The sequence below is a fragment of the Pelodiscus sinensis genome, chromosome 12 (genome assembly GCF_049634645.1).
Source record: "Pelodiscus sinensis isolate JC-2024 chromosome 12, ASM4963464v1, whole genome shotgun sequence".
NCBI classification, from domain to species: domain Eukaryota; kingdom Metazoa; phylum Chordata; order Testudines; family Trionychidae; genus Pelodiscus; species Pelodiscus sinensis.
In genome coordinates, this window is record NC_134722.1 from 47,505,122 (window position 1) to 47,532,606 (window position 27,485).

General features: G+C 57.9%; 1 protein-coding gene across 3 annotated transcripts in view; it reads left to right on the forward strand.

Moving 5' to 3' along the window:
* PLEKHG4 (pleckstrin homology and RhoGEF domain containing G4) overlaps positions 1-27,485 on the forward strand; it is a 96,745-nt gene that overhangs the window by 14,490 nt on the left and 54,770 nt on the right. For all 3 annotated transcript variants that reach the window (XM_075940575.1, XM_075940573.1, XM_075940574.1), the window contains exons 3-9: positions 2,483-2,680; positions 7,144-9,325; positions 12,608-12,823; positions 15,902-16,025; positions 17,184-17,277; positions 23,571-23,657; positions 26,304-26,420. In XM_075940575.1, coding sequence (XP_075796690.1) covers positions 2,483-2,680; positions 7,144-9,325; positions 12,608-12,823; positions 15,902-16,025; positions 17,184-17,277; positions 23,571-23,657; positions 26,304-26,420 — 3,018 coding nt within the window. The remainder of the gene's footprint in view (positions 1-2,482; positions 2,681-7,143; positions 9,326-12,607; positions 12,824-15,901; positions 16,026-17,183; positions 17,278-23,570; positions 23,658-26,303; positions 26,421-27,485) is intronic.

Sequence of the window (27,485 nt, forward strand, 5' to 3'; positions counted from 1 at the left end):
GCAGCCACAAGCCTGCGAATCACGCAGCTCACAGAGAAAAGTGCTGCTCCACCAAATGAAATGAGAGAAAATCACTTCCACATGTGGCTGGCCCGGATGGGACAGCCCTGGAAGTGCTGCAGCACAGTGTGCAGGATGGTCGGGACAGCTGCTGCACAAAAACAAGCACTCGGGAACGATTAGCTAGCAATCTTTGGTTTAATTAAAACCAAATTAAGGCGAGGCACTGGACCACAGCCTGATTAGGGGCTGGAGCACATGACTTGTGAGGAGAGGCTGAGGGATTTGGGCTTGTTTAGTCTGCAGAAGAGCAGAGTGAGGGAGGATTTGATAGCAGCCTTCAGCTACCTGAAGGGGGGTTCCAAAGAGGATGGAGAGAGGCTGTTCTCAGTGGTGGCAGATGGCAGAATGAGGAGGGGGCTGGGTGGGAAGCCCAGCGTACGGCCCACATAGACTGCTCAGGGGAGCTGGGATGCCCGGTGGGGCAAAAGGGTGGGGAAGGGGACTGCAAGGGGTGGGCCAGAATTGACCTTCCTGGTCTAGCAAAATCCCTCATCCGGGACCAGTCAGGCCGAGGGTGCCGGACCAGGGAGGTCCAACCTGAGCCCTTGTGGTCAGGGGTGGCCAATAAGCAGTTCGCCAGGGTTAGCCCTTGAAAGGCCGCCAGATGCTTTATTTACCTACACGTTCACTGGTCTGGCCACTCGCAGCTTTATTTACCTACACGTTCACTGGTCTGGCACACTCACCGTTCCCAGCCGTATCCGCGGACGTGCAGGTGAGTAAAGCATCCGGCAGCCCTTCAGAGGCTAACCCTGGTGAACCACGTCTGGCCTGCAGCCCACTTACTGCCCTTCCCTGCTGTGGGGGCTACTTCTCACCCTCCCACCCTGCCAGCGCCCCTCCGTCCTAACATGCTGTTCAGACCCCGCTGGCTGGAGCTGTGTCCCCAAGTCGCAGCTACCCAAGTCATTTTGGCTTTTTTGCCTACCCGGAATGTGTCTTTGGCTCTGCGGGTGAAAGGCCGTAGCTCCTTGGCGTGCACCCAGAGCTGGGCAGGGCGAGCGAGGGTCGCCAGGGGATTTTCTCCTGATTTCCTGTCTGAAGGCTGATTGGGGGCTGTCTGTTTTCCAGCTGGACTTTTAAGGAATGGCCAAGGCACACCCAGAGCAGGGGCTGTGCTCCCTTTGAGTGGCTTTGTGCAGAAATTCAGTCAGCCGGTCGTACGTTCTGAGCTGGGGGGCACCAAACCTTGCCGGGGGGCACATGGAATGTGAGCCAGGGGCCGGGTGAGCTTGCAGGCCAGTCAAAGGCTTCACACTAACAAGCAGATTCGTGTTTGTGCATCTCCCAGAGCAAGTGAGTCTCTGCAAGGGCAGGGCACAAGGGAAGGGTGAGTCTCCACGCTGTGGCAGAGGAGACAGGGCCTGCATGTACCACACAGCAGCAACGCTACGAGAGAGCGCGAGTCAGACCCAACTGAGAACACCTGCCCCAAAGGAAAGCCCTGTTCTTCCCACGGTGCCCTGGCTGCAGCTGGGTGTGCTAAGGCACCACGTTTGCGTCTTCAAGTCACCGCACCACTGAGCTACATTTACAGCCTGGGTGACGCAGCTGTTGTCAGCCGGCTACAGGTCACGCCAGCGCCTCTGGGCCCAGCTCCGCTGCTGAGATAAATCCCCGCTGCTTCCAGACGTCACGGGAACTATTATCATTCATGCCAGGCCCTGTTCTCACCTGCCGGGCCCCACTGACGTGGTCTTGCCAGCACCCGATTGTGCGCTGGGAGTGTCTGGCGCAGGGAATACCACTGATCCACCAGCGGGGTCCAAAGGGATTGTGCTGAAATTCTACAGGGAGGGGGAAAGTTTTAGCCCACTCTCGTGGGTGTAAATGGAGTTACGTACTTGATGTCCCTGGACTGACCCCACAGAAGGGGACACAGAAGGTGGCCCGCTAGCGAGATGAGTTCTGACTCCTCTGTGTGGGCTCTGGGGCCGTGCTGGAGCGTGGGAATAATGGACGTGCCCTCACCGAGCGCTCCAGATTTGTGTTTTTAGAAAGAAAGGAGAGTCCACTCCCATTCCCCTGCAGATCCTCATCCGAGGTCTCTCTGACTGCAGAGCCTCCTTGCGGCAGAGGCTACTGGGAGAGCTCTCTGGCAACCATGTGCAGAATAAGTTTTGTTCTGTGCACCTATACATGCGCACCACCAGGAGAAATCCATGCTGCCAGCTGTGGGCACTGTGGTAGCACTGCTAATCAGCTGGGCAGCCTTGGAATCTCTCCAGAGTGGCTGCCCAAGCGCTCAGTTTACAGGGCACACTGCTTCACACAGTAAGGATGCTAACAAGGACTCACGCTCTTCCTCCTTTGCTTTGCTGTGCCCCACGAGTCTTGGGGTCCTGTCACCTCTGCTCTGTCCGAGGCTTACCTGGGCCATGCCACACCCTGGTGCCATTAATGTTCTCTCTCTTGACAGGACTCCGAATCGTTGGACAGGTGCATCCAGAATACCCTGTCCGGACTCTACCCTCCCTTTGAGGCCACAGCAGCTACGGTTCTGGGCCAGGTTTTTGACGTGGTGGAGAAAACGTACCATGGGGATGGTCTGCGCTACCTCATAGATTTCCTGATTCCGTCAAAGCACATCTTGCAATGCATTCAGCAGGATGCCTGCGTAAGTATCTCTCTCCCAGGGGCCTGTGGACAGCTCCTCCGGAAACCTTCTTGGAGCTCTAGGCCATCAAAGGGCTGGCCGAAAGTATCAGGAATGTGTGTGTTTATGTTTATAGTCTGTAGACAGGCAGATCATCAAGAAACGGGGTAGGGTTAGGTATTGAAACCTACATTAAGAAATCAGAACCGACATGCAGAAATCAGAACCCACATTCAGAAATCAGAAGTGGGTTGGTGCCTTTGTGTGGCGCATAGCCAGGAGCTCTAAAGGAGAGGAGTGAAGGTCTGGACAAGGGTGGGTGGGGCTGGTGTGGTCTGGGCAACGCCAAGGGCCGCCTGCCCAGCCCTACCCTTTCCCCTGACCTTACTCAGGGACCCAGCAGATGTACCTCAGTAGTCTCTAACCCCCGGCCTCTCCCCAGTGCTATGGGGTGGGGATGCCAGATCCTGCTGCCAGCAGGAAAACACTCTGTATGAAACATTGCCTGTCGGTGTTTTGCCCAGAACCCCCACTCCGTGCTGATGGTTGCTGGACTGTTCCCAGACTTGGTAGCCGTGAGGAGGAGTCACGCTACTTTGCGGCTACTGTGACTCTGAGATTATGCTCTTGACAATATTCCAGCATTGTCAGAGCCAGGCATCCAAAAATTATGAGTCAGGTCTTCCAAAGTCAGTCGGCTGGCTCAGAAACCGTATGACTGGTAAAAATAACACACCGGGGTTCTTTCTCTTTGCTGGCTGCTTTTGGAGCCGTTAGGGTGTACTCGGGGCACATTGTCAAGGTTTTCTGCGCAGCCGTGTGGGCTAGAAACTTACTAGTGAAAAAATAAAAGCGGAGACTCTTGGCCAATCACTTGTGTCCCGGTGATGGGGCTTTAAGAAAAACAACTGTCATGAGAATGGCGATGACATTGCAAACCTTGGCACCACTGTTAAGATGTTGGGCCTGGGGGCTCGTGGCCTCCAGCGGAGGTTTGTGCAATCTTGCACACACACTTTGCACTCACACACTTACAAGTGAGTCATGTGTTGGTGTGTGAACGTGCACAGAAGTGGCGATCGAGCACTGGCCTGTGCCAGCGTTCTTGCCTGAGTGTCCCTTGGCAGGGCTGCTCCTCTGACATTGTCCGCACCCGGGGGCAGGCGTGGGGGGCATCTGTAAAAGCACATGCAGGCTCCTTGAGGCTTGTGGGGGGAGCCCTGCTGATTCTGTATTCCCCTCTTGCGGATTTGCCCACAGAGACCCTGTGGAAGAGGAGACGTGGTCTCTGAGGGGCAGGCAGTGGTTGTGGGGGAGCACGTGGGGTTTACAGAGACACTCCTTCTTAATCCGTTTCACACACAGAGAATGGAAAGTGACTGTCTAGGAGAGAGTCCCGCAGAAAGGGATCTAGGGGTCAGAGTGGGACCACAAGCTAAATATGAGTCAACAGTGTGACGCTGTTGACAAAAAAGGAAACACAATTCTGGGATGCATGGACAGGAGTGTTTTGAGCAAGACACGAGAAGTCATTCTTCCGCTCTACTCTGCACTGGTCAGGCTTCAATTGGAATATTGTGTCCAGTGCTGGGCACCACATTTCAAGAAAGATGTGGAGAAATTGGAGACGGTCCAGAGGAGAGCAACAACAATGAGAACATGGGCTAGGAGGGACGGCTGAAAGAACTGGGCTTGTTGAGTTTAAAAAAGAGAAGATGGAGAGGGGACATGAGAGCAGCTTTCAAGTGTCTAAAAGGGTGTTACAAGGAGGAGGGAGAAAAATTGTTCCCCTTGGTCTCTGGTGACAGGACAAGAAGCAAGGAGCTTGAACTGCAGCGAGGGAGGTTTAGGTTGGACATTAGGAAAAAGTTCCTGTCCGGGTGATCAAACCCTGGAATAAGTGGCCTAGGGGGGCTGTGGAATCCCCATCCCTGGAGACATTTAAGTGCAGGCTGGACAGACACTGCTAGGGATGCTCTAGACAGTGCTGGGCCCTGCTGGGAAGGCCCTCACCCTGCAGGGCAGCCCCAAGGCCTCCCAGGCGCCATGGCGACCCCAGCCAGTGGTTTGACCGCAAGGCCTGCTGGGAAGTGTAGTCCCCAGGGGGGAGTCCAGGCAGGCCCGAGCCCCTGGCAGAGCCTGCTGGGAAATAAGGGGCGGTTAGGAGAGAGCCCCAGGGCGGGCCAGAGGCCTGGAGCTGTCAGGCCCTTGAGGCAGTCCCTGCAGTGTCCTGCCTGTGGGGCAGCCCCCAGGGAGTCCCTGCAGTGCCCTGCCTGTGGGGCAGCCCCCGGGGAGTCCCTGCAGAGCCCTGCCTGTGGGGCAGCCCCCGGGGAGTCCCTGCAGTGCCCTGCCTGTGGGGCAGCCCCTGGGGAGTCCCTGCAGTGCCCTGCCTGTGGGGCAGCCCCCGGGGAGTTCCTGCAGAGCCCTGCCTGTGGGGCAGCCCCCGGGGAGTCCCTGCAGTGCCCTGCCTGTGGGGCAGCCCCTGGGGAGTCCCTGCAGAGCAGTGCCTGTGGGGCAGCCCCCGGGGAGTCCCTGCAGAGCAGTGCCTGTGGGGCAGCCCCCGGGGAGTCCCTGCAGTGCCCTGCCTGTGGGGCAGCCCCCGGGGAGTCCCTGCAGTGCCCTGCCTGTGGGGCAGCCCCCGGGGAGTCCCTGCAGTGCCCTGCCTGTGGGGCAGCCCCCGGGGAGTCCCTGCAGAGCAGTGCCTGTGGGGCAGCCCCCGGGGAGTCCCTGCAGAGCAGTACCTGTGGGGCAGCCCCCGGGGAGTCCCTGCAGTGCCCTGCCTGTGGGGCAGCCCCCGGGGAGTCCCTGCAGTGCCCTGCCTGTGGGGCAGCCCCCGGGGAGTCCCTGCAGAGCAGTGCCTGTGGGGCAGCCCCCGGGGTGTCCCTGCAGTGCCCTGCCTGTGGGGCAGCCCCCGGGGAGTCCCTGCAGTGCCCTGCCTGTGGGGCAGCCCCCGGGGAGTCCCTGCAGTGCCGTGCCTGTGGGGCAGCCCCCGGGGAGTCCCTACAGTGCCGTGCCTGTGGGGCAGCCCCCGGGGAGTCCCTACAGTGCCGTGCCTGTGGGGCAGCCCCCGGGGAGTCCCTGCGTGCTAGTGCTTGTGGGGCCACCTTGAAAAGGGCGGGGCTCCCTGTCCTCCTCCCCGCTCTCCCCTGGACAGTGGGTCGGCTCCTCCCTCTTCCTCCCCTTCCTCTCGGCGCTGCAGCCTGGCACGTGGGAGAAGCAGAGCCCGGCTGGCGCGGCTGCCGTACCCCCGGCCTGCGAGCGGTGAGTGCCCAAAGCTGCCTGCCTGGCCACCCCGACCACCCCACTCAGGGGGTGACAGGTGGAGGGCACCAGGCACCAGGGGACAGGCCAAAAATCCATGACTAAAGCTGTCTGCTTGTCTGTTTGTCCATTTGATTTTGGGGACAAGCTCATGATATTGGGGGGGGTCTGGCTGGGGGCGGTGCACTTTTGGGGTTGCTGAGTGAATGGACATAGCCGGGGGGGGTCGCTGGGGTGCCTTTCCGGGCAGGTTGAAATCCAGATGCTCCCAGGTCCCACGGCCCTGCATGCTGACCCTTGGCAGTCACTGGAAAGGAGGCGCAGTGGGGACCAGTGTTCCCTCTAAGCTGTGTGCTTGGGCGGCCGCCTGGCAGAGATTCAGATGCCACCCAGCTGATTAGCAGAGCGCCCACGGGAGGGGATTAGCAGAGCTGCACACAAGGGAGAAGCAAAGTGAAATGCCCCTGCCTGAGGAGAAAGACGCTCCCCATATTCCCCTCACACACCAGAGCCTAGAGGGGCCCAGGCTGGTAGATTTTGTGTGCTCCAGCCCTGCGGGTGGATGGCTGGGGGGCTGGAGCACCGGCCCGGGCTCCCCCATGCTGCGCCTCAGAGGCCGGATCCAGGCCACGGGCCTGAGGTTCCCCACCCCTGTGTTAGTGCAACGGTTCATCTGCAACTTTGCAATAGGTAAGCAGGTGTCTGGCTGCATCGGCCTAGGTTTGCACATTGTCATGGTTGCTAGAGAGTTCAGGCTGTTTGGAATTCCCTTCTCATTCCGTCCCCTCCGCCCCAATTCATCACAGCCGAGGTGGGACTTGAGGACTCGAGTAGTTCTCTAGGGCGTGTGAATCCTTCTGTGTCCCTGGCCACTTCTCTGGGTCTCATCCCTCCCCCCATCTTGAAAACAGGGAAAATAATTGTGTAGGAGGCCACCTTGCCCCACGTGTTCATTCCTTATGCTTCATTTGTTCTGCCCTGTCCTATAGCGGAGCTCTGAGGAAGAGCTGGGTGTGAGCTCGGAAGCTCGTCTCTCTCACCAACCTACGTTGGTCCAATAAAAGAGATCGCGGCCCCCACCTTGTTTCTCTCTGCCCTGGGGCCACCACAGTAGAGCTGCCACACTGCCAGCTTTCCCGGGGAGCCATTCATCCTCTCTGACCCAAAGACTGTGGTGCCCTTTTGCTATCGGTGGTCCTGAAATGCTTTTCTCCTCCCCGTAGGTCCAGTACTGTGGGTTGCTGTTCCACCATGAAGGCTGGCCTCTCTGTGTCCATGAGAAGATCGTAGTCCAGCTGGCCTCCATCGACTGGCGAGCCTTAACGCCTGGGGACTTCTACCTGCAGGTGGTGCCCTACCTAAAGAAGTTTCCCCGAATCGTACTGAAATGTTTGGCCAAGGACAGGCACAGTGTAGAGGAAGTTGTGGTCCCGGAGGTCTCCTACACCTCTATTTTCTCCCTGGCATGGTTGCAGTCCATCAATGGAGAGCGGATGGGTACAGCGCTGGAAAACTGTTTACTCACTTCCGATGGTAAAATATTCCGGGTTCCCTGGAGTAGCGTAATTCATCCTGAATTTATCGAGAAACCAAAACCCGCTGAAAATCATCTCACCTCTTGCACAATGACTGAGGAAGCTTCCCATTTGCACATGCCAACGGAGCCTTCCAAACATACCTCGCCTGCTGCTGGACCTGCAGCGTTCCAGGCGCACAAAGTGGCGCAAGGCCATTCGGTCCTTCGCAGGACTACTCAGGAACCAACCGACACCCTTGTCAATGGGGCGAGCGCCGGGCCCCTGGCGGACTCTGAAAGTGACCCTGAAGGAGAGTACGTCGAGCTGATGGATGTTTCGCTGCAAAGGTTTGGGCCTCACACGGGCTCCTTGACGCAGTCGAAAGCCTTACATTCTAGACCGCGACCAAGAGCGGCTGTCTCTGCAGACAGACACAGGCGTGTTGCCCTCCGGGACGGTCACACGTGCTCAAAGAGTTTGGTTGGTTCAGCACTCACCCAAAAGCAGCACAGTCAGATGGACTCATCGTGGAGCTCTTATGCAGGGGACTATGGACACGCCATTCGTTTGGAAAACAACACGCGGGTGTGGCACGGTGAACCGTTGCCCAAAAGCCAGCTGGACGCCAAGGATCCGGGGAGTGTGGGGAATTCAGAGCCTACCTCTCACACAGCTGTGTCTGCAACCGGCAACGCAGAGAGTTCATCCTCCGCGGGGCCAGGAGCACACAGCGCACACATGATAGACTGGCGATATGCTCTGTGCAGTTACCACGACGCTTGTGCTGCGGACAGCGTGGCTGACAAGGCCCAGTTCACAGAGCCCCCTGGAAAACTGGAAGCTGAACATGAGGCGTGTGGGGCAGAAACTGACAATGAAGCCACCGAGCAGAGCCTGGAAGCACTTTTGAATAATGCTGCTACGAGGGAGGGAACGCAAAACCCCTCGAGAGCCAGTGGGGGTGGCGACAGCACCGGAGTGGATTTCGCTCCTGTCTCTGTGACCGGACATTCCACCCTGCCCAGCAGGCAGGACAGAGACTCTGGCATGCTGATTACAGCTGAATCCTCAAGCCTGCCAGAAGGCCGCCCCCATTCCTCAGGGGAGGCCCCCGAGAGAGTCGTAGCAATTGGGCACTGCGGTAACGCACTGGCAGAAGTCAGTCCGCCTGCCCTGTTGCACCCAGGGGAGGCCGAGCCATTAGGAGAGTCAGACAGGGGGGTCCGCGTGGAGGAAGTCTGCAAAGAGACAGATGAGCACACGTTCCCTGGGAAGAAGCAGGCTAGTCATCCGTCCTCCTCTGCTGTTGAAGGGGGCATGGAAGGATCCTTGTCACAGGACAAAGGACAAGAGGTCATGGACTGTACGCAACAGAAAGTAGAAGCTAAATTACTGCAAGCCACTGGGCCCATGGGGATCAGCCAGAGTGCAAACCAGCGACCTAGCAATGGTGCCGTGGTAGATGTCCACACAGAGAACGCCTGCCCAGTTGAAACCAAAAGGGACAGAGGGAAATGTGAGGAAACACAACACTGGGTGGAAATCCAGGGTCACAAAAGTGTCGGGGTGTCATCAACCCCAGTGGAAGGGGGTGGCCCGGCACACGTGGCAGGACAGAATTTGCTGGGCGGGGAGGAGAACAGTCAGAGTGCTCGTGAGCACGAGGGGTTGGACAGAAGGACCATCCCAAAGGCTGGGAATGACTCGGCAGCCTTGGGAGTTCTAGACACACCACAAGCCAAAGCCGAGGAACCGGCGGCCGCTCTGCTGCCCTCTCCCATTATGGATGGGGATACCACGAGGCCAACGCGGCAGGCTGAAAGGGGCGGCGAGGCCAAACCCCTGCCTCCCCCGCAGGAAGCAGCCAGCGGCGCGTCCCCTCCCTCAGGTAAACATGTCGCCTGGGTGTTTGAGAGAAGGGGCCGCAGAGCCTGCTTCTGACAGGCAGCGGCCTCCGGGAGACGAGAATCTAGCAAATATCAAACGCTGTTTAAACACGTCTGATACTTGTGCTTTGAGAGGAGCCTCTCTGGGGTGGAGAGAAGATTCTGGAAGCATTTAGCTTGGCATGAGGCACGCTGGCAGGAGAGGCATTGCTCCAGCCAGGCTCACGAGGCCTGGTGGCTGTGCGCCCAAGTGGGCAGAGCCGGGAGTGTTTTATCCGACGCAGCATGGCCGAGCTTTAAGCCCTTTCAGTTTACCAGGAAAGGGCTTGCAGGCCCCACGCCCCAGGGGAGTGGCCACTTAATGAATATGCACCATGGAAATGTGTAAGAATAGAAGGGGTCTTGTTCTGACCCGTTCAGAACCGAAGGCTGGTACAGCAGCAAAGGCCACAGGAAAACCAACAGATTTTTCAGTCTGACCCGACCACCAGATTTAGACTCTGGTGAAGCAAGTCTGAGGCCTGGAAACCCCCAGTGAACTAGCGGGCTGTTAGTCTGAGCGGCCCGGCCACGTGCAGCCTTTCAGATGGGGACCGGAGGGCACAGTGCGGTTACGTGGCTTGACGCGAGCCACGGGGTGGTTCAATGGCTGATCTGGGGTCAGACCCCAGATTACCTGACGCCCAGGCTGGTGCACAAATGAAATCACCGTCCTTCCCGCCGAGGAAATTGGGCGCCCAGTTAAAATTGCAGGCTCTCACACAAGGTTGTGTGCCTGCTGGGATGTCAAAGGCTAATCGGTGAACCAGTTCCCTGGTGAGCATTAGCCTCACCAGCATGCTTATGAGGTAACCGGTTAAACAAAGGGCCAGGCTGGGGAGCAGCTCCCTCCCCACCCACTCGCAGTGCGCGGGCCGGAGTAACTCCCTGTCCGCCCAGGGACCAGTGGGGCTGGAGCAGCTACCCACCAGCCCACGTGGGGCCAGCCGTGGACGGAGCAGCTCCCTACTGGGCGGGGCTGGCTGGAGCCAGAGCAGCCCCATGCCCGCGGCGGGCTGGCCAGCAGAAGCCTCGGAGGCAGGGGCCCCTGCCTGGAGCAGACTGTGCTGGGAGGGGGGGTTTTAACCGATTAACGGATTAAAATTAAATCGTTTAACCGGTTAACATTTCCCATGGTATTTACCCGGTCTGCGTGTGGTGCGTATTCAGCCTGGATGCAGTGCCCTCATATCTGCAGGTTGGCTTCTCCGGAGATGGCCCACCTGAGGGAAAGTGCCCAAGCTCTCCCTGCTGGTCCCCTATTTATCCTGCCCATGGGCATGTGCACAACTGCGTTTGGCATCCAGCGGGGCCAAAGGCATTCACCCAGATTCACTGAGAAGTATCTTAATTCCGTAATTGCGCAGGGTCTCCGAGGATAGCCCCAGTCTGTCGCGACGCCCTTCGTAGCCGAGTCCCCGACTCGCAGCCCCGCACATGAGCAGGCCCTGGATCCCCACACTCAAGCACCGCAGCCCTTGGTTCTAGCCGGGGGGATTTCAGACCAGTCCTGCTGTAGCTTGTGCGTTCCGCTGCAAGCGTAGGGCCCACGGGTTCTGTTTTCAGGCTGCTGTTAATGTGCCTGCTCCCCTCATAACACTCGCCATGAAATTTGGGTTTGTGTGGTTCCCTCAAGGGGTAACTCGCATTCTCCCCTTTTACAGGGGACATCCGTGGGAGCTTGCCCAAGGTCCTGTCAGACAGGTGCTTTGGGCCGCACACTATACGGGAGTCTCTGTCGCAGCTTCTAGTGTCTAAACACACAAGAGGCACGTGACACTAGGACTGTGTCTAAGCTTGGCTGGTGAATGGAACAGGGTTGCCTTCTTACGCTTAGGCTGCTGTAAGGCTTTTGACTTGGTGCTGCACAACATTGTGATTAACCCCAGACCAGTGTCCAATGCACATGGCATACGTGGAAGGGATTGAAAATGGGTGGCTAGCTCCCAAAACGTTATTGGAAACTGGAGTTTCGGGGGGAAGTGTTCCCACCGCCATTGATTCTTGGCCCTGTGGCATTTGACATGCCATCATGCATGAACAGGGGAATCTGGAGTAGACGTCGAGAGGTTCTTTTTCCTCGGTATTTGGTGCAGCTGCTGCTGGAATCCCCTGTCCAGTGTGGGTGTCTACAATTCAAAACGGCTGTTGAATGAACTGAGGGGGTCAGAGAAGAGCCGGGAGAAAGATTTAAGGGCTAGAAACCGTGACGGAGCCCAGCCGCCCAGAGCTCAGCCTGTGTAACCTAGCCAGGAGAAGGCCGGGGATGACACTTGTGACGTCTCGACATGGGGAGCGGAGATTTAGTGGCGGGCTCGTCAGTCTAGCAGAGAGGGGCCACGCGTGGTCGGAGGGTGGAAGTTGTAGCCAGACAAAATCAGACAGGAAGGACGGTGTCCATGTTTGCCGCTGAGAGTAACTAGCCATTGGAACCGGTTCCCAAGCATTGTGGGGGGCTCTCCGTACGGGTCATTTTCTAATCAGATGAGCTGGTTTTTGAGGGATTATCGTGGGGGGGGGGAGTTCTGCTCTGCGTTGTGTAGGGGATGGAGAACGGTGATGATGGTGACGTGACGGTGGCCCATCTGGCCTTGGAATCGATGTGTCTATGAAACGCCAATCCCCTGTCTCGCAGTGCCTGGCTCACTTCCCCGGGGTGGGCCAGTGTATCCTGAGTGGGGCTCCCCCAGAGAGCGATTTCATCATGAGATAACCCGCAACGTGTCCGTGCCCCTCACGCCCGGCACCCTTCACGGGTCCCACCTGCTGCCCAGAGTTCTTGTAGGGCACAACCGCCACTTAAGGCATTTCTTTCAACACTGGGGAAAGGGAGCTTGGGAGTATTACAGGGCGTGTAAGCAGCGTTCACTCCTGAGTCCACGGTCCTCCCATGTCAAGCGGCAGTGGAGAGCCTCCATGTCTGTGTCTGCGTCAGGTGAGCGAAGGGGGGAGCCACACCCCTTTTTGTAGCGGAGCAGAAAGCTGCTGCCCCGGGACCGGAACCTGGCGCTGGTGTGGGCTGCTAGAAAGCTGCCTGTCCATGAGCCGCTGTAAGGGACAGCAGCTGTCGGATGCAGCGGTTGACTTAGTAACTGCCGGAGCTGTTGAAGCGTGTTGGGGCGCCCTGTGTCCGCGCTGTCCTGGCAGGTCTCTTGTGTCTGGAGTGTGTTGGCTGACACCTCTGCCTGGGGCTGTGATCTGTCCCCCGGCTCCTGTCAGCAGCCAGGCTCACTCTTCTCTTTCAGGACCGCAGCGGGAAGGGGGAGAAAAGATACAGGACGGATCTTGCACACGTTCCTGGGAGCCCGGGGGTGGAGTCTGCTCCCAAGAGGAAGGCTCAGCAGCCGTCATTCACCAGGAGACCTCCTCTTCCGGGGCACCCAGGAGCTGTCAAATTGCGCCCAGCACAGCGAAGGACGTGAACCTGGAAGTCCTCATGAGCGGTGTTGCCAGCCTGCCGGGTGAGTGATGGCGCTGTTGTGCCGCGGAAGGGCTGAGCTGGGCCTGCTGCCGGTCGGGGCGCACGCTAAACTTTCACAAAAACCAGCTCGGCGCTGTGGTCCTCGCGCCCTTGGCCGGCGCTTGGAGCTGTCTGGCCGAGTCAGAGACTGGCCAGAACCAGGCTACAGAGGCAGCAGTGAGGGGAGATAGGGGAGCTCCCCGGGAGTGGGGCCGGAGCACACTGGCTGCCACCCCCTGGGACTGCGGGATAGTCGTGTAACTGCTAACATGTCATGCGCTTACACATCTGTTCAGCCCTAACTTGCTGCGGGGTTCAGAGCCAGGAAACTTCCCCAGCCACCCTGCCGGGCCCGTCTCTTCCGCTGGCGGCAACCCCCCCGGAGCGACGCCTGCCCCACGTAGCCTCCCTTCTTAGTCCCACTGCAAAGGGGCAAGCCATGGTGCTGATGAGACAGCCCTGTAGATCCCAGGGTATTAAGGACACAAAGGGGGAGGTCTTATTTGTTAACCGGGCCAGCGTCTGCTGTTGGGAGAGAAGTGTTTGAGCATATGGCTACTCCGCCCTGCTGTCCACATATTCCAAAGGATGTTGAAAAACTGGAGAGGACGCAGAAAAGAGCCACAGAACGGACTCATGGGCTGGAGAAGATGTATTCCAATTAGGGACAGAAATGGTTAACTGGTTAGCTTCATTCTTAATGGGTGAGGCTTACCAGTTCCGGTTAACTGGTAGGGACTGGAGCAGCTCCCCCCCACCCTGAGCAGGAGGCTGCTCCAGACCCATGGGGCCCACCGGAGCAGCCCCTGTCCATGGTGGGCTCAGCCCGAGTGGTGCACCACAGGCACAGGCTGATCCAGCTGGCTGGAGCAGCCCCTGTCCCTGGCAGGCCCAGGCTGGCCCCCTCAGCCGCAGGTTACACACTGGCTCCCTGGGAGCACGGCTGGCAGGGGCTGCCGGCCCCGCTCCTGGAGAGCTGGCTGCAGAGCCCACAACAAACCGTCCCTGCCAGGCCTGAGGAGCCTTGGCTGCGGGCTCTGTAGTATGCAGTGTGGAACTGTGCAACCGCTGGGTTTTAGCCGTTCCGCCGGTCCCTTTTTAAGCCGGTTTCTGCATCCCCACTCGCAGTGGGAGACGTCAGGGGCTCAGCCTGTGGAGAAGTGCGAGGGTGACTTGGCTGTGGTGGATAAGAACCTTCCTGGGCAAACATAGCACCTCCTCCAAGGCCCGTTAGCCTGCAGAGAAAGGCCAAACCCGGATCAGGGGCTGGGACCTGCACCCAGACGCAGGAGAACTGAGGCTCCGTTTGTAGCAACCTTGGCTCAGACTGCCGGGGGAGGCGGTGCCTGCTCCAGCTTCAACGTCTGGATGCTTTTCAGTCCCATGTGGACTCCCAAGTTGTGGGAGTCCACGTGGGAGCAGTCTCTGGCTTGGGTAGGGGGCCAGCAGCTTCCATGGGTCCCAGAGCAAGGGGGGTGGGAGGCCCAGCTCTGCGCCCCTGGAAGGGAAAGGGCATTGGACAGAAGGGGCAGAGCTGGGGGCAGCCAGACCTCAGCGCCGCCTGGACCGTGGCACGCTGCCAGTCCACAGCCCTCAGCGCCACCCGGACCGTGGCACGCTGCCTCTCCCCAGTCCTCAGTGCCACCCAGACCGTGGCACGCTGCCTCTCCCCAGTCCTCAGCGCCACCCAGACCGTGGCACGCTGCCTCTCCCCAGTCCTCAGCGCCACCCGGACCATGGCACGCTGCCTCTCCCCAGCCCTCAGCGCCACCCGGACCGTGGCACACTGCCTCTCCCCAGCCCTCAGCGCCACCCGGACCGTGGCACGCTGCCTCTCCCCAGCCCTCAGCGCCACCCGGACCGTGGCACGCTGCCTCTCCCCAGCCCTCAGCGCCACCCGGACCGTGGCACGCTGCCTCTCCCCAGTCCTCAGTGCCACCCGGACCGTGGCACGCTGCCTCTCCCCAGCCCTCAGCGCCACCCGGACCGTGGCACGCTGCCTCTCCCCAGCCCTCAGCGCCACCCGGACCGTGGCACGCTGCCTCTCCCCAGCCCTCAGCGCCACCCGGACCGTGGCACGCTGCTTCTCCCCAGTCCTCAGTGCCACCCGGACCGTGGCACGCTGCCTCTCCCCAGCCCTCAGCGCCACCCGGACCGTGGCACGCTGCCTCTCCCCAGTCCTCAGCGCCACCCGGACCGTGGCACGCTGCCTCTCCCCAGCCCTCAGCGCCACCCGGACCGTGGCACGCTGCCTCTCCCCAGCCCTCAGCGCCACCCGGACCGTGGCACGCTGCCTCTCCCCAGCCCTCAGCGCCACCCGGACCGTGGCATGCTGCCTCTCCCCAGCCCTCAGCGCCGCCTGGACCGTGGCACCTGCCTCTCCCCAGCCTTGTGCTGGCCCAGAATGGGAGCTGCTGCTTCCCTCTCGGTGCCTTTGCTGTGCGAGGAGCCTGCTGCTCTGGTGTGGGGACATGGGGCTTTGCTCCTGCGGCGGGAGCACGAAGGCTGCCTTGGAGTCGGCTGCGCCCGGTTCCGTGTAAATTGCTTCCAGCTGACAGCAGCCAGCTGCAAAGGGAATCAGCCTGCCGGAGGGCGGAGCGGGCTCTCTGACGTGGTGCCGGGCCGAGGGTGGACCTGAATCGCTGCTTCCAGTAACTCCTCAGATCTTTATCAGAGGCCGTGCAAGCAGCGAACGTAACACCGGGACCACCGGCGCTTAGAGCACGAGCCTCTGCCACGCAGCTCAAAACCAGCTGGCTCCCGGCTAGGGCTCAGGACAAACTCCCTCTCTCCGGAAGTGGTCCCAGGGCCACGCCGTGGGGCAGTGCCCACGCCCGGCAGGCCTGTGCGTTGCACCCACATGGCTCCAGGGGGCACCGGGCTGGTCCTGCTCGTCCCCGACGGGCTCTGGCCTATTGCTCAATGCTGGCGGGGGGAAGAGCCTTTGGTCCCCCTGGCAATGCTGTAATTTTCTGGGGAGTTGCTGTGGGGAGAGGGGCTGCCCTGGGGGTGATCTGGGGGGAGGGTCTCCTCCAGGGCTCCCCAAGCTGCAGAGGTGAAACGAAATGCTCCTTTCCAGGCACCAGAGACAAGAGTGGGCGTGCGGTGGCCATAATCACCACGAGGAACACCGTCTGGCTGAACCCCCACTGCAACACCGCCGAGCTGGTGCGCCTCCTCCTCTACTTACACAGCATCCCCAGGTGGGTGAATCGTCCCGCCCGGGCGGGCCAGCTCGACCAGGGGCTGCCGGACTGGGGGCGAGATCGAGGGCACTGGCCCCAGGCAGCTTTGGAAGTGCAGGTTGAACCTCTCTAGTCCGGCACCCTTGGACCCTGGCCGCTGGCGAACCAGAGCACGTGCCCCACCACGGCAGGTCCATGTTGTCACCAGCGTGACCAACGATTCCACGGCTTGCTGGGCTCTTAGCAGACATTAGGGGTAAGTTAGAGCCAAACCCTGCGAGCCAGGGTGGCTGGAAACAGAGTTTACGGGACTGCGGGAAACTTGGCCACCCCCATGCTAAGTGGACACCCGGCTAACGGAGATCATGGAGGTTGCTGAACTAGAGAGGTTCAGCCTGCGGCCTCGGTGCTTTGGCCATGCCGTGTACTAAGGCTTTGTGTGCGTTCCCAGGCATTGCTATAAATCCGCACCATTCCTCACTGATCTGCATTGACTCAGGACACAGGGCTTGGCAAACATGACACTGCCAATCCCGGCGTAGCCCAGCAGTCCCAGGACACCTTTCCAAGAGCGTTGGATGAGTGACGGATAGGCCCCTGGAACAGAGCCGGGTCAGGCACTTTGCCAGGCAGGGCTAAACGCTTTCAGAATGCGCCGGTTTGTGCGTTGCCAGTCCCCCTGCGCTCCCTGGCTGACGGGGCTCCCTCCCGACTCCTCCCAGACTCCCCTGGGGTCTGTGTTTTGCAATGCTTTTAAGGACACAGTTTGTTCCCAGTGTGAGCATCGGCGCCGGAGCATCCGAAGGATGCAGGGTTGCTGGGTGCCCATCCTCGGGCACGGGCAGCAAGGGCTGGCTCTCCCTCCACGCGGCCTGCCTCCCCAGAGGTGCGATGGACCGTGCGGGTTTGCTGCTGGCGTCTGGGCAGGGGCGCCGCATGGCTGGAGTTGCAGCGCCATGGGAGGAGGTGGCAGCAGGAATTAGCTTGGTAAAGGGGAAGGGAAAACCAGAGCAGTCTGGGCATCTCCAGCGGGAACTATTGCAGCTCATAAGAGGAGGCGTTCGGGGCTTCCCTTCACAGAGGTGCATCGGCAGCGGTGCCCCCTGTTCCTGGACAGGACGGCGGGACTCGCCCGGGCTGCCCACGCACTAACCACGTCTTTCCTTTCCCTCCCAGGGCCGCGTGCCGAGCGCTCGGCCTCACCGTGCTGGTGGACGCCCGTCGCTGCTCACCCGTCCCCGCCCTTTTTAAGGCTTTCAACCTACTGCAGGTGAGCCCTAGGAACAGCCCCGGCCCTTTGCTACGGTTGCCAGCGCCTGGCCCTGAACGTCCCTGCCATCCCAGGTTTGGCTGCGGTCAGGCCCCGTTTCAGGGGGACCCTCCTGCCTGCACTTCCCAGGAAAAGCCAGAGCCCTGCCTTTGGGGGGAAAAGAGCTGCCACGTTCAGCCCCGGCGAGAGCTTTGCCCCAGTCGAAGCGCTGGCTGCTCTGAACTCACAACGTGCCGCCCCAGTTCCGGTGAGTGTCTCTTGGCATCACGGTTCTGGTTTCACCCGTCAGCTGCCGGAACCGCTCGTGGCCCGTTGCTGCCAAACGCAGGTGAGCAGTGAGGCAGAGAGGCCGGCACGGGGCTGGCGGGGCAGTCCCTGAAGGAGGAGGACGCCGCGTCAGGCCAGCGCGCTAGGGAGGGGGAGGATGTCTGTTGGTCTGGCAGGGGGTGAATGATTGGAACCAGACATGCGGTAACTTAATCTTGGTCCAGGTCAAAGGCTTTCATGTCAGTCAGCTGGAAAGCCAGTGCCTGGAGCTGACACTGATCAGACCTTATTTCCCATCTGTTGCTCGCAATCCAAGCAAGATAACGAGCCGGAGCTGCAGCTAATCAGAGCCAAGCAGGTGCCTCCTGGCCCTGGCCTCGTGGCCCCCGCTGCTCCCACAGACTCGGAATGAACCCGGGCGTCTGTGCATGCAGAGAGGGCAGCAGCTGACTGTGTGTGTGGTGCTTTGCTTTGCCACACCAGCGGGCAGGGGCTGGGCCCAAGCAACATGCTTTTCCCCCGGGCAAGGGTGCAAAGAGCAGGATGGGACCCAGTTCTGGGCGTGGGATGCAGGGCCCCGGGCCGCCCGGGGACACTGGTGGCTCTGGGCAGCGCGGCCGAGGGGGCCATTCAAAGTCCCCTCAGAGTTGCTCCCTGGCGGAGGCTGGGGCACGATCCGCTCTCTGGAGTCCACGGGGCTAGGTTCAGTAGGTCTGGACACTGCGCTGCCCCCCGGAAGGGGCCAGCAACAGGACCCGCTCCTAGCCAGGGGGGCCGCAGGGCTCTGCACGCTGACCCCCCTCCCAGGCAGCAGCTCCGCACTTCCATTGGACAGGAACTGGCCAATGGGAGCCGGGAGGCGGTGCCTGTGGGCGAGAGCCGCGTGGAGCTGCTTGTGCACCTCCGCCTAGGAGTCAGACCCGCTGCCAGCTGCTCCTGGGGCGCAGGTGGTCTGCAGCGCCAGGAGAGGCAGGAGGCTGCCTTAGCCCCCTGCTGTGCCGCTGCCCGGGAGCTGCCGGAGGTAACTCTGAGCCCCTAGGCCTGAGGCCCCCGGCCCACCGCTCCCTCCTGCATCCCAAGTCCCTCATCCCTGCCCCCTTCCACACCTTCAGCCCCTCACCCCCACAGCCCCCTCTCAGCTCCCACGCCCCAACCCCCTCATCCCTGGTTCATTTGGGGCACTTGACAATTTTCTTCAGCTGGGTCGCCAGCCAAGGCGATTTGAAAACTGCTGTCCTGGTGCGGCGCTCGCTCCCCGTGCTGCGGGGGAAAGAGAGCGTCTTCCCTTGCTGAGCATCGCTCTTGGCGCCCGGCGCAGGCACCTTCCTCTCGCTTCCAGCCTCCGTTTGCTTGTGCTCAGGGCCATCCCCTTTGCTCTTGTGCCCACGCGCTTCAAAAGCTCTTCACATGCCAGGACACTCCCCTTACAGACGCCCCCTGTCGCCGTGCGAGGCGAGGCAGGCCTCTCGGAACCCGCCAGCCCCCTCTGGCGGGACAGGAGAGCCCCGTGCTGGTGAACAAAGGGTTAAAGGGCAGCTCTGGGCCCAGCAGGCCCCACCCAGCTGCACCCACTGGGCATGCCCTTGCCATTCCTCCGGTTTTCAAAGTCATCCTCGTCTTCCGGTACAGTCGTCTCATCCCCTCGGCGCTGACGATGCCTCCTGACTTCTTATCACTGGCACATTTCATCCGCCCCCGCCTGCTCTGTGCTCCAACATGACAATATTGCAGGGATCCGTTCCCAGATGATTCTTGAGGAACTCAAGTTACCCTAGACAGCCAGTGAAACACAACTTCCCCCTGCAACGTGGCAACAGCAGCACTTCTTCCATTGGCTTGCACACCATCTGGGGAGCAGGGAGGGATTAAGCTCTGGTGAATCTAAACTCCAGTAGCACCTTCAGCGCTGAGAGGGACCTCAGAGAATAGTTAAAAACGATGAAGAATCTGGGCTGTGCAGGTATATTAACTGCACTGAGCACGTGTAGTGAGGTTAGCAGTGACCTAGAGCAGTGCTCCCCAACCTTTTGGGGCTGCCGGGTGCCTGGGGATGGGGCCTTTCAAGCACCGGGCACCCGGGGGCGGGACTGCACATGCGCCCGGGGGCGGGACCGCACACGCGCCCAGGGGCGGGGCCGCACACGCGCCGCATGCCCAGTGCCAGCACCACTCCTGTGCCGCACGCCCGGGGTGGACCTGCCTGTACGCCATGCGCCCGGGGCTGACACCGCTCCTGTGCTCCTGGGCAGGGCCACCCATACACCGCATGCCTGGGGCCGGAACAGCCCATGCGCTGCATGCCCGGGGCCGGCGCTGCTCATGTGCCGCACGCCCAGGAGCTGGCAGTGCCCATGTGCCGCGCACCTGGGGCCGGCGCTGCTCCTGTGCCGTGTGCCCTGGGGCGGGGAAGCCCATACGCTGCACTCCTGGGGCCGGCACAGCCCATGCACCGTGCACCCAGGGGTGGGGCTGCCCAAGTGCTGCACACCCAGGAGCGGGGCCAGCCCTGATCAGTCGGCGGGCGCACAGGAATGGCCCGGCGGGCGCCATGGTGCCCGCAGGCGCTGCGTTGGGGACCACTGACCTAGCGGTTATAAAAATCCCCCCCAGGTCTATAAAGGGTAGGAGCTATGTGGACACAGCAGTGCTGAGAAGAGAAAAGTTCTGCACTGGCAGGGCATAGGCTGGATGATCTAATGCTTTTTCCATCTGTGGTTCTTAGACCTCCCAACCCCGTTGACTTTCCCAGGGGGCTGCTGGGTTTCTGACCCTTCTACAAGTCTGCTGGAAAATCCCCTTCCGATTGGTTTCCCTTTTCCACTTCCCCACCTCCTGGGGGAGGACAGATAATCAGAGCTGCCGTGTGCACCGAGGAGAAATTTCCACCCGCTGCAGCTGTTGCCAGTGCGTCCCTCCCTTTCCCCTCGGTGCTCTGGAGGTCAGTTTTATTTATTCTTTAATAAAACCTTTCACCAGCTTGAGTGAAATATGCTGGAGGCCTCATGCTGCCAGTATTCAAACACCCTTGGCATTTCTAAACGGTATACTTAACAATTCGTTGCAGCCAGCATGGGGAAATTCTATAGTCGACCTTGCCTTAACCGATAAAAAGGAACAGATCACATAACTACATATTAATATAGCTTATGTGCAAATGACCATGACTTGATCACATTTATAATACGCTAGGAGAATAAAGTCAAAACACATTTTATTTCTGTATATAAAATATACCTACCTGATGATTTAACAGGGCCAGTTTCACAAAGCTGAAAATAATTAAGGGTACGTCTAGACTACATGCCTCTGTCGCCAGAGGCATGTAGATTAGGCTACCTGACATAGGAAAATGAAGTGTTGATTTAAATAATCGCCGCTTCATTTAAATTTACATGGCTGCCGCGCTGATCAGCTGTTTGTCGGCTCAGCGCGGCAGCCATGTAAATTTAAATGAAGCGGCGATTATTTAAATCGACGCTTCATTTTCCTATGTCAGGTAGCCTAATCTACATGCCTCTGTTGACAGAGGCATGTAGTCTAGATGTACCCTAAGTTGAATCAGCTGGGAGGAAGAATGTAATCAGAAAAATATGATTGATAATGGGGAATCATTTAGGAACACCCAAGTGGCTCGATCCCACAATCAAGGAAGAAGGCTGAATTGGTTAAAAAAATTTAGTTTCGAGAGCAAGTAAAGGCAGCTGGGAAAATTAAAAAAAACCCATCAATGCAAGAAAAGGGATGTTGATAGTAATGAATATAAATCAGAAATCAGGCATTGTAGAAAATTGATAAGGGAAATAAAGGGACACAAGGAGCCATCTAAGGCCAGCAGATTTTCAGACAGTGAGAAAGAGGCTTTTAATTATTTCCGAAACAAAAAGAGTCCTGACAGTGTTAGAAAGTAGCAATAGTAATGCCAAAAAGGCAGAGGTGTTCAATAAAATATTTCAGTTCTGTATTTTGGTAAGAAAAAGATTATATAGCTTTATTATCCAGTGATGATTACACTCTTTCATTGAACTAGTGTCTTTGAATGATATTAAATAGAAGCTACTAAATTCAGACATTTTTAAACCAGTAAGTTTAGGTATCTTTAATCCAAGAGTTCTAAAAGAGTTGGCATAGAAAATTTCTGGATTGTTAAGGTTGATTTCCAATAAGTCTTGGAAGAGTGGAAGAGAAGACTGGAAGATATCTAATGTTGGGCCGATTTTTCAAACAGTTAACGGGATGACCTAGCTGTTACCCTAACATTGATCCATGGCAGAATCATAGAGCAGCTAATAGAACTCCATTAATAAAGAATTAAAAGGAGGTAATGTAATTAGTGCCAATCAACATGGGTTTATGAAAAATAGACTGTTGAAGTAATGTGATATTTTTGATGACATTACAAGTTTATTGATAAGGGCAATAGTATTTTCATCATATACTTAGACTTCCATAAGACATTTGATTTGGTACCACAGAACAGCTTTTTTGGCTCGTGAGTAACAGGACGGGGCAAGTGCGCAGTGGATGCTAGAAGTAACGAGCTAACACTGGCTGGGTTTTTTTCCGGAGAGGCTCACGAACACGAGTGCCTCTCCTCTGGCAGACTGTCCAAACCAGGGCAGACACCCCAAACTGTGTCACCAAGCCGGTACCAAACATGACCCCAGTCTCACCAGGGAGGCCCCTGAAACTCTCCAGTCTAACTTGCAGCCTGGAACAAACTGAACTTAGCGCTAAATGGTCACTTACACGACAAATCACACGGCCAGCCTGCATCCTGAACCCCTTGACTCAGCCCCACCCCAGAGCACTGATTGAAATGGAGCCTGGGCATTTTCATTTCATTTTCCAACAACCAAAACCGCATTGAGTCAGGGACCCGAGCGATGCCAGGTAGATCGTCGGTATAACCTAAGCTCCCTTGCGGCAGCTCAAGCCCATTGCGTCTTGTCCGTCCCACCTTCCGTAGACACGAGAACAACGGAGCACTGTCCTCTGGAGAACAAGCGTAGCAGAGCTGAAGACTCCCCACCTCACTCCTCTTTTCGCCAAGCTAAACAGGCCCCATTTCTTTGCCCTTCCTTCCAGGCCAGGCGTTCCCAGCATTTGTGATGCTCTCCTCTGGACACTGTCCAGTTTGTTCACCTCTTGCCCCAAGCATGGTGTGCAAAATGGGACACTGTGTCCCGCGGACGCGTCGCCAGTGCTGAGCAGAGGTGGGCAATCCCCACCTGTACCTCACATGCAGCTCCCCAGGACGAGACGAGCTGGGTCCACAACTGCATCTCGAGCGGGGACCCGTGGGAACCGCCGGTTACAGCCGAACTCCCAGCTAGCCGGAGAGGTGGTGAAATCTCCGTCACTGGAGATATTGAAGAGCACGTCAGACACACACCCATCAGGGATGGTCAGACGGTGCTGGGTCCTGCCGTGAGGGCAGGGGACTGGACTCGATGACCTCGCGAGGTCCCTGCCAGTTCTAGGATTCTCTGATCTCCATTGTCTCTCCGAGTGGTCTTTGGGAGGGGTCCATTCAGAGGGGCAAGCTGTTGTTACCCCCTCTTAGCTTTTTGTGACCGCTCTCTCGGGGCTCCCCATGGAACATCTGCTGGGAGACCTATGCTGGATCAGGGGAGAGCTGGAGGCCGCTGCTGGCAGGATACCCTTCCTTTGCTGCCTCCGTCCATTCATGCTAGTGGCTGGAGGCAAGTCCTTGAAGTCAGGCTGGGAGCAGCTAAGTAAAGAACACAGAATTGCTGGCATTGTGGGGAACCTGCTACTTTTCACGTCGGGACAGTGGCTGGTGTGAAGGTAGCTCTTTTACGGCATCCAGGTAACCTGTCCTTGTGCTGGGTTCCCCTAAGAGCTAGCAGCTTGCAGGGTGTTTTCTCTTTAGCTCAGACCCCCCCCAGCAGGTCGGACTGCCCACCCCTCAGCTATGGGTGAAGAGGTGGAATTCAGCGAAGGGTGCCTGTGCCAGAGCAGCCCGTCCAGCTCGTGAGGGATCTGTGCTCTGTTCTCGGTTGCAGGAAATGGCTCCACACTGTATTCACGGAGTTCTGCTGCTTGTCGAAAGAGATCTCGCCTTCCGGATGGAGAAGCCGCCAGCGCTGCAGGTAAGGGTCTGATTCCTGCAGGGACTTGTGGGAAGCCCTCTGAACGGTGAGCTCTTTGTGCACAAGTGTGCCGGTTTCCACCAGAAATCTCCGTCGAGCGGCTCTGCGTTCTACAGGAGTGTGTCTCTCTCTAGGGCAACTAAAATGATCAGGGGTTTGGAACAGGTCCCATATGAAGAGAGGCTAAAGAGACTGGGACTTTTCAGCTTAGAAAAGAGGAGACTGAGGGGGGATATGATAGAGGTCTATAAAAGCATGAGCGGTGTGGAGAGGGTGCATAAAGAAAAGTTCTTCATTAGTTCCCATAATAGAAGGACTAGAGGACACCAAATGAAATGAATGGGTAGCAGGCTTCAAACTAACAAGAGAAAGTTCTTCTTCACAAAGCAAAGAGTCAACCTGTGGAACTCCTTGCTGCAGGAGGCTGTGAAGGCTAGAACTAGAACAGAGTTTAAAGAGAAGTGAGATAAAGTCATGGAGGTTGGGTCCATGGAGTGGTATTAGTCAGGGGGTAGAAATGGTGTCCCTGGCCTCTGTTTGTGGAAGGCTGGAGATGGATGGCACGAGACAAATGGCTTGGTCATTGTCTTCGGTCCATCCCCTCCAGGGTCCCTAGTGTTGGCTGCTGTCGGCAGACAGGCTACTGGGCTAGATGGACCTTTGGTCTGACCCCGTACGGCCATTCTAAGCTCAGGGCTCAGGGTCGGGGGTCTCAGTGGACCACCTTGATTTTCATGCCAACCTGCTCCTGGGTGGCCAGGCTGGCAGCTATCCTGCCCTAGACGGCCACTTTCCTGTGCCTAGTGCGGAGGTCGTGGATGAGGTCCACGATGTCTGCACTAGACCAGGCGGGCGCCCGCCTCTTGCGGACGCGGGCAGGCTCCCAGGAGCCGCCAGCCTGGTCCCGGGAAGAGGCGGAGGGCTGGGTGGCAGCGGGTGGCTGGCTCGAGCCGTGCCAGGTGCAGGGTCTGCTGGCTGGGTGCTGGCAGGCTTGCACCTGACACGGGTACCGTAGCCAGACCGTGCCCCTTTAAGGGCTCTGGGGCTGGGAGGGGGGCGGACGAGTTTCCCTGGTGGTGCCCAGAGTGGCCACCAGGGAAAGCTGGGGAGGGCTAGCCTCCCACTAGTTCGAATTAAGTGGCTACACAGCCCTTAATTCGAACTAGTTAATTCAAACTAGGCGTTAGTCCTCGTGGAATGAGGTTTACCTAGTTCGAATTAAGTGCTCCGCTAGTTCGAATTAAGTTCGAACTAGCGGATTGCTAGTGTAGCGCCTATCAAAGTTAATTCGAACTAACGTCTGTTAGTTCGAATTAACTTTGTAGTGTAGACATACCCTAACTGTGGGACTGTTTGTGTTGCTGTCCTGCCCTGAACCAGGGCCTGGGCTTGCCAGCTGTTGAATTACTATTTGTTTGTCTTTGTTTGCCAGATCCATCCTGTACTCCAGGCCAGGGGCTTAAAGGGGACCACTGGGCCTTTGTGTATAGGCCAGAGCTCAGGTCTGGGGCCAGGACTAAGCCAGCTGGCTTAGGGCAAGGCACAAGGAGGTTTAGCTGTGTGGGTGAAAAATCCCAAAGAAATGACTTGGGGGGGCGGGGGGAAGGCGTGGAAGAAGTGAAAGTTCCCAACTCCAAGAGGAGGGTGCAGAAGAGATTAAGAAAGAAATTGGCGCACAGGAGACTCACAGGGGAAGCCAGTGTTTTAAGGAGAAAAGGGAAACTGGGCATCTCTAGGGGAATGTCGGCTGCCTGTGTCCAATTGCTCGCTCCCAGCCAGCCCGCTCTGCAAATCTCAGCCGTTTTCCTGCTGGGTATTATGTATCCTGCATGGCACCAGCTCGGCTCCAGCCTCTGACTGGAGCATGCGGGGGTGTATTGGCTCTCGGATACCCGCTACGTGGCCAATGGCTCCTGGCACAGCGTGGAGAGGCACTGAGGTTGCAGAAGGGGAGGGCTGCTGTGCGTGGAGGCTGCTCCGGGCATTACTTTGGAAAACGTACTGCTTGTTTTACAATCCCACAGAAACGTTACAAACATGCATGACTCAGAGCGGGCCGTGTGAGCGCGGAAGGCCGAGCCTCGCGCTGTCTCCACCACAGAATTTCGGCTTTGGAGGAATTCCTGGCTCTCCTCAAACTTCCGTTTCACGCTTGCTCGGCTTCCAGTGTGCCCGCCGAACTGTGGAACGGCAAGCGAGCGAATTAGTCCAAGATTGGCGAGCTTTTATTGTTTCCTTCCCATTGTGATTGGGCTGCACATGTACATGTAGGAGTTCAGTCTGCCACAGAGCACTGGGATCTCATTAGCCTTGCTGTAAGGTTGACCAAGAAAGAGACACTCACCTGAGTTTTCCTCTTTCCCCTCAGGGCAAGCCTGCACTGCCAAAAAACTGTGTTCTCGGCTCAGGTTAGCTAACTCAGGTTAAAACAGCCACTTGGCTTTTATCCCCTGTCAGGGATGCTTGGGGTCGAACTCGAGCTACTACCTGGAGCTGAAGGCTGTGTTGCTTCCTTTTTGGTGCTATTTTAATGCGCGTTAGCTAACCCAAGTTGAAGAACGCCCCTTTTCTGGCAGTGTAAGCAGCGCTCTGCGAGTTCCTCTCTGCAGGCAGACCGGTGACGCCAATGTGCTCGTTTCTTCTCAGATGGAGCTCCTCACCTCGATGAAGTCCCTCCACAAGCACATAGACAGCACGCAGCTGCCGCTGGAATTGGATGGGACCTTCCCATACTGCCATCGGGACTGGTTAAGCTTTCGCACGGTGAGTGAGAAGGGCAAGGGTCTACCGTTGCTGCTTGTGGGGCCAGGTCGGGTTTCCAGATGCCGGAGAGGAGAACCATTGTATCACATACGGGGTTAGGGCAAGGTATGGCAGGAAATGCACAAGACGTGCTGTTCTGGTTCCCCGGGTAGCCGTGTCTCAGCTACACTGCGCGTGGCGGGTTTGTCTTTCCATGGCCTTTTGTGGATGTGCCAAGTGGCTGTGGGAACCGCAGCTTTGCATCTCTTCTCTTGGGTATTTTTAGGAATGGAGCTGCCAGCCAGAGGGAGCGGAGGGAACGCTGGGAGGGACTGGGCTATTAATGTCTCCCTTTGGCCACTAGAGGCTTGGATGCACTGCCCTACTGGAGCTGTGTGGTGGCTCCTCACAGCTCACTGAGTGGCCGATACCAGTATATTAACCAGGAAGCCATGGCAGGGAGCCGTCTGAGCAGTGACCCAGCCTGCTCGCCTGCTCCCGCTTGCAACAAATTCCAGCTTCTGACTGGTTTTCCTTGACTTTGCTATTTGACTGCTGTGCCCGACCCCGAGGTCCTAGCATCCTCTCCTTGCTTCTTATCTTCCTACTGCAAAGACTCCTTCCTTCTTTTACATGCCCAGGGACTCTCCTGAAGTTTGTTTCTGTGTCAGTGAGGAGAACAACGTCACCACTTAACAAATAGTCATTGCAATGATAAACCGTCAGAAGTGATCCCAGTTAGTTCGACTTCTGTTATTTCGGAGCCAGATTTCCTGGAATACATAAAAGACTCCTCATTGGAGCCGTGTTCTGATGCTTTTTACCATGGACGTTTGAGTTCTTGGGGGAAATGTCTACACTGGCTAAGCACACCCCGTCCTCTAGCAGAGATTTTACCAAACTTACCACCTCACTCTACCCCATGCATCACGGTATTGCTGTAGCAATAAAAGCCACATTTCTAGTACAGGTTGAATCTCTCTAGTCCAGAACTCTCTGGTCTGGCAACATCCGTGGTCCTGCATGATGTGAGTGAGCCGGGTGTCCACTTAGCCTGGGTGTGGCCAAGTTTCCCATAAAATTGGT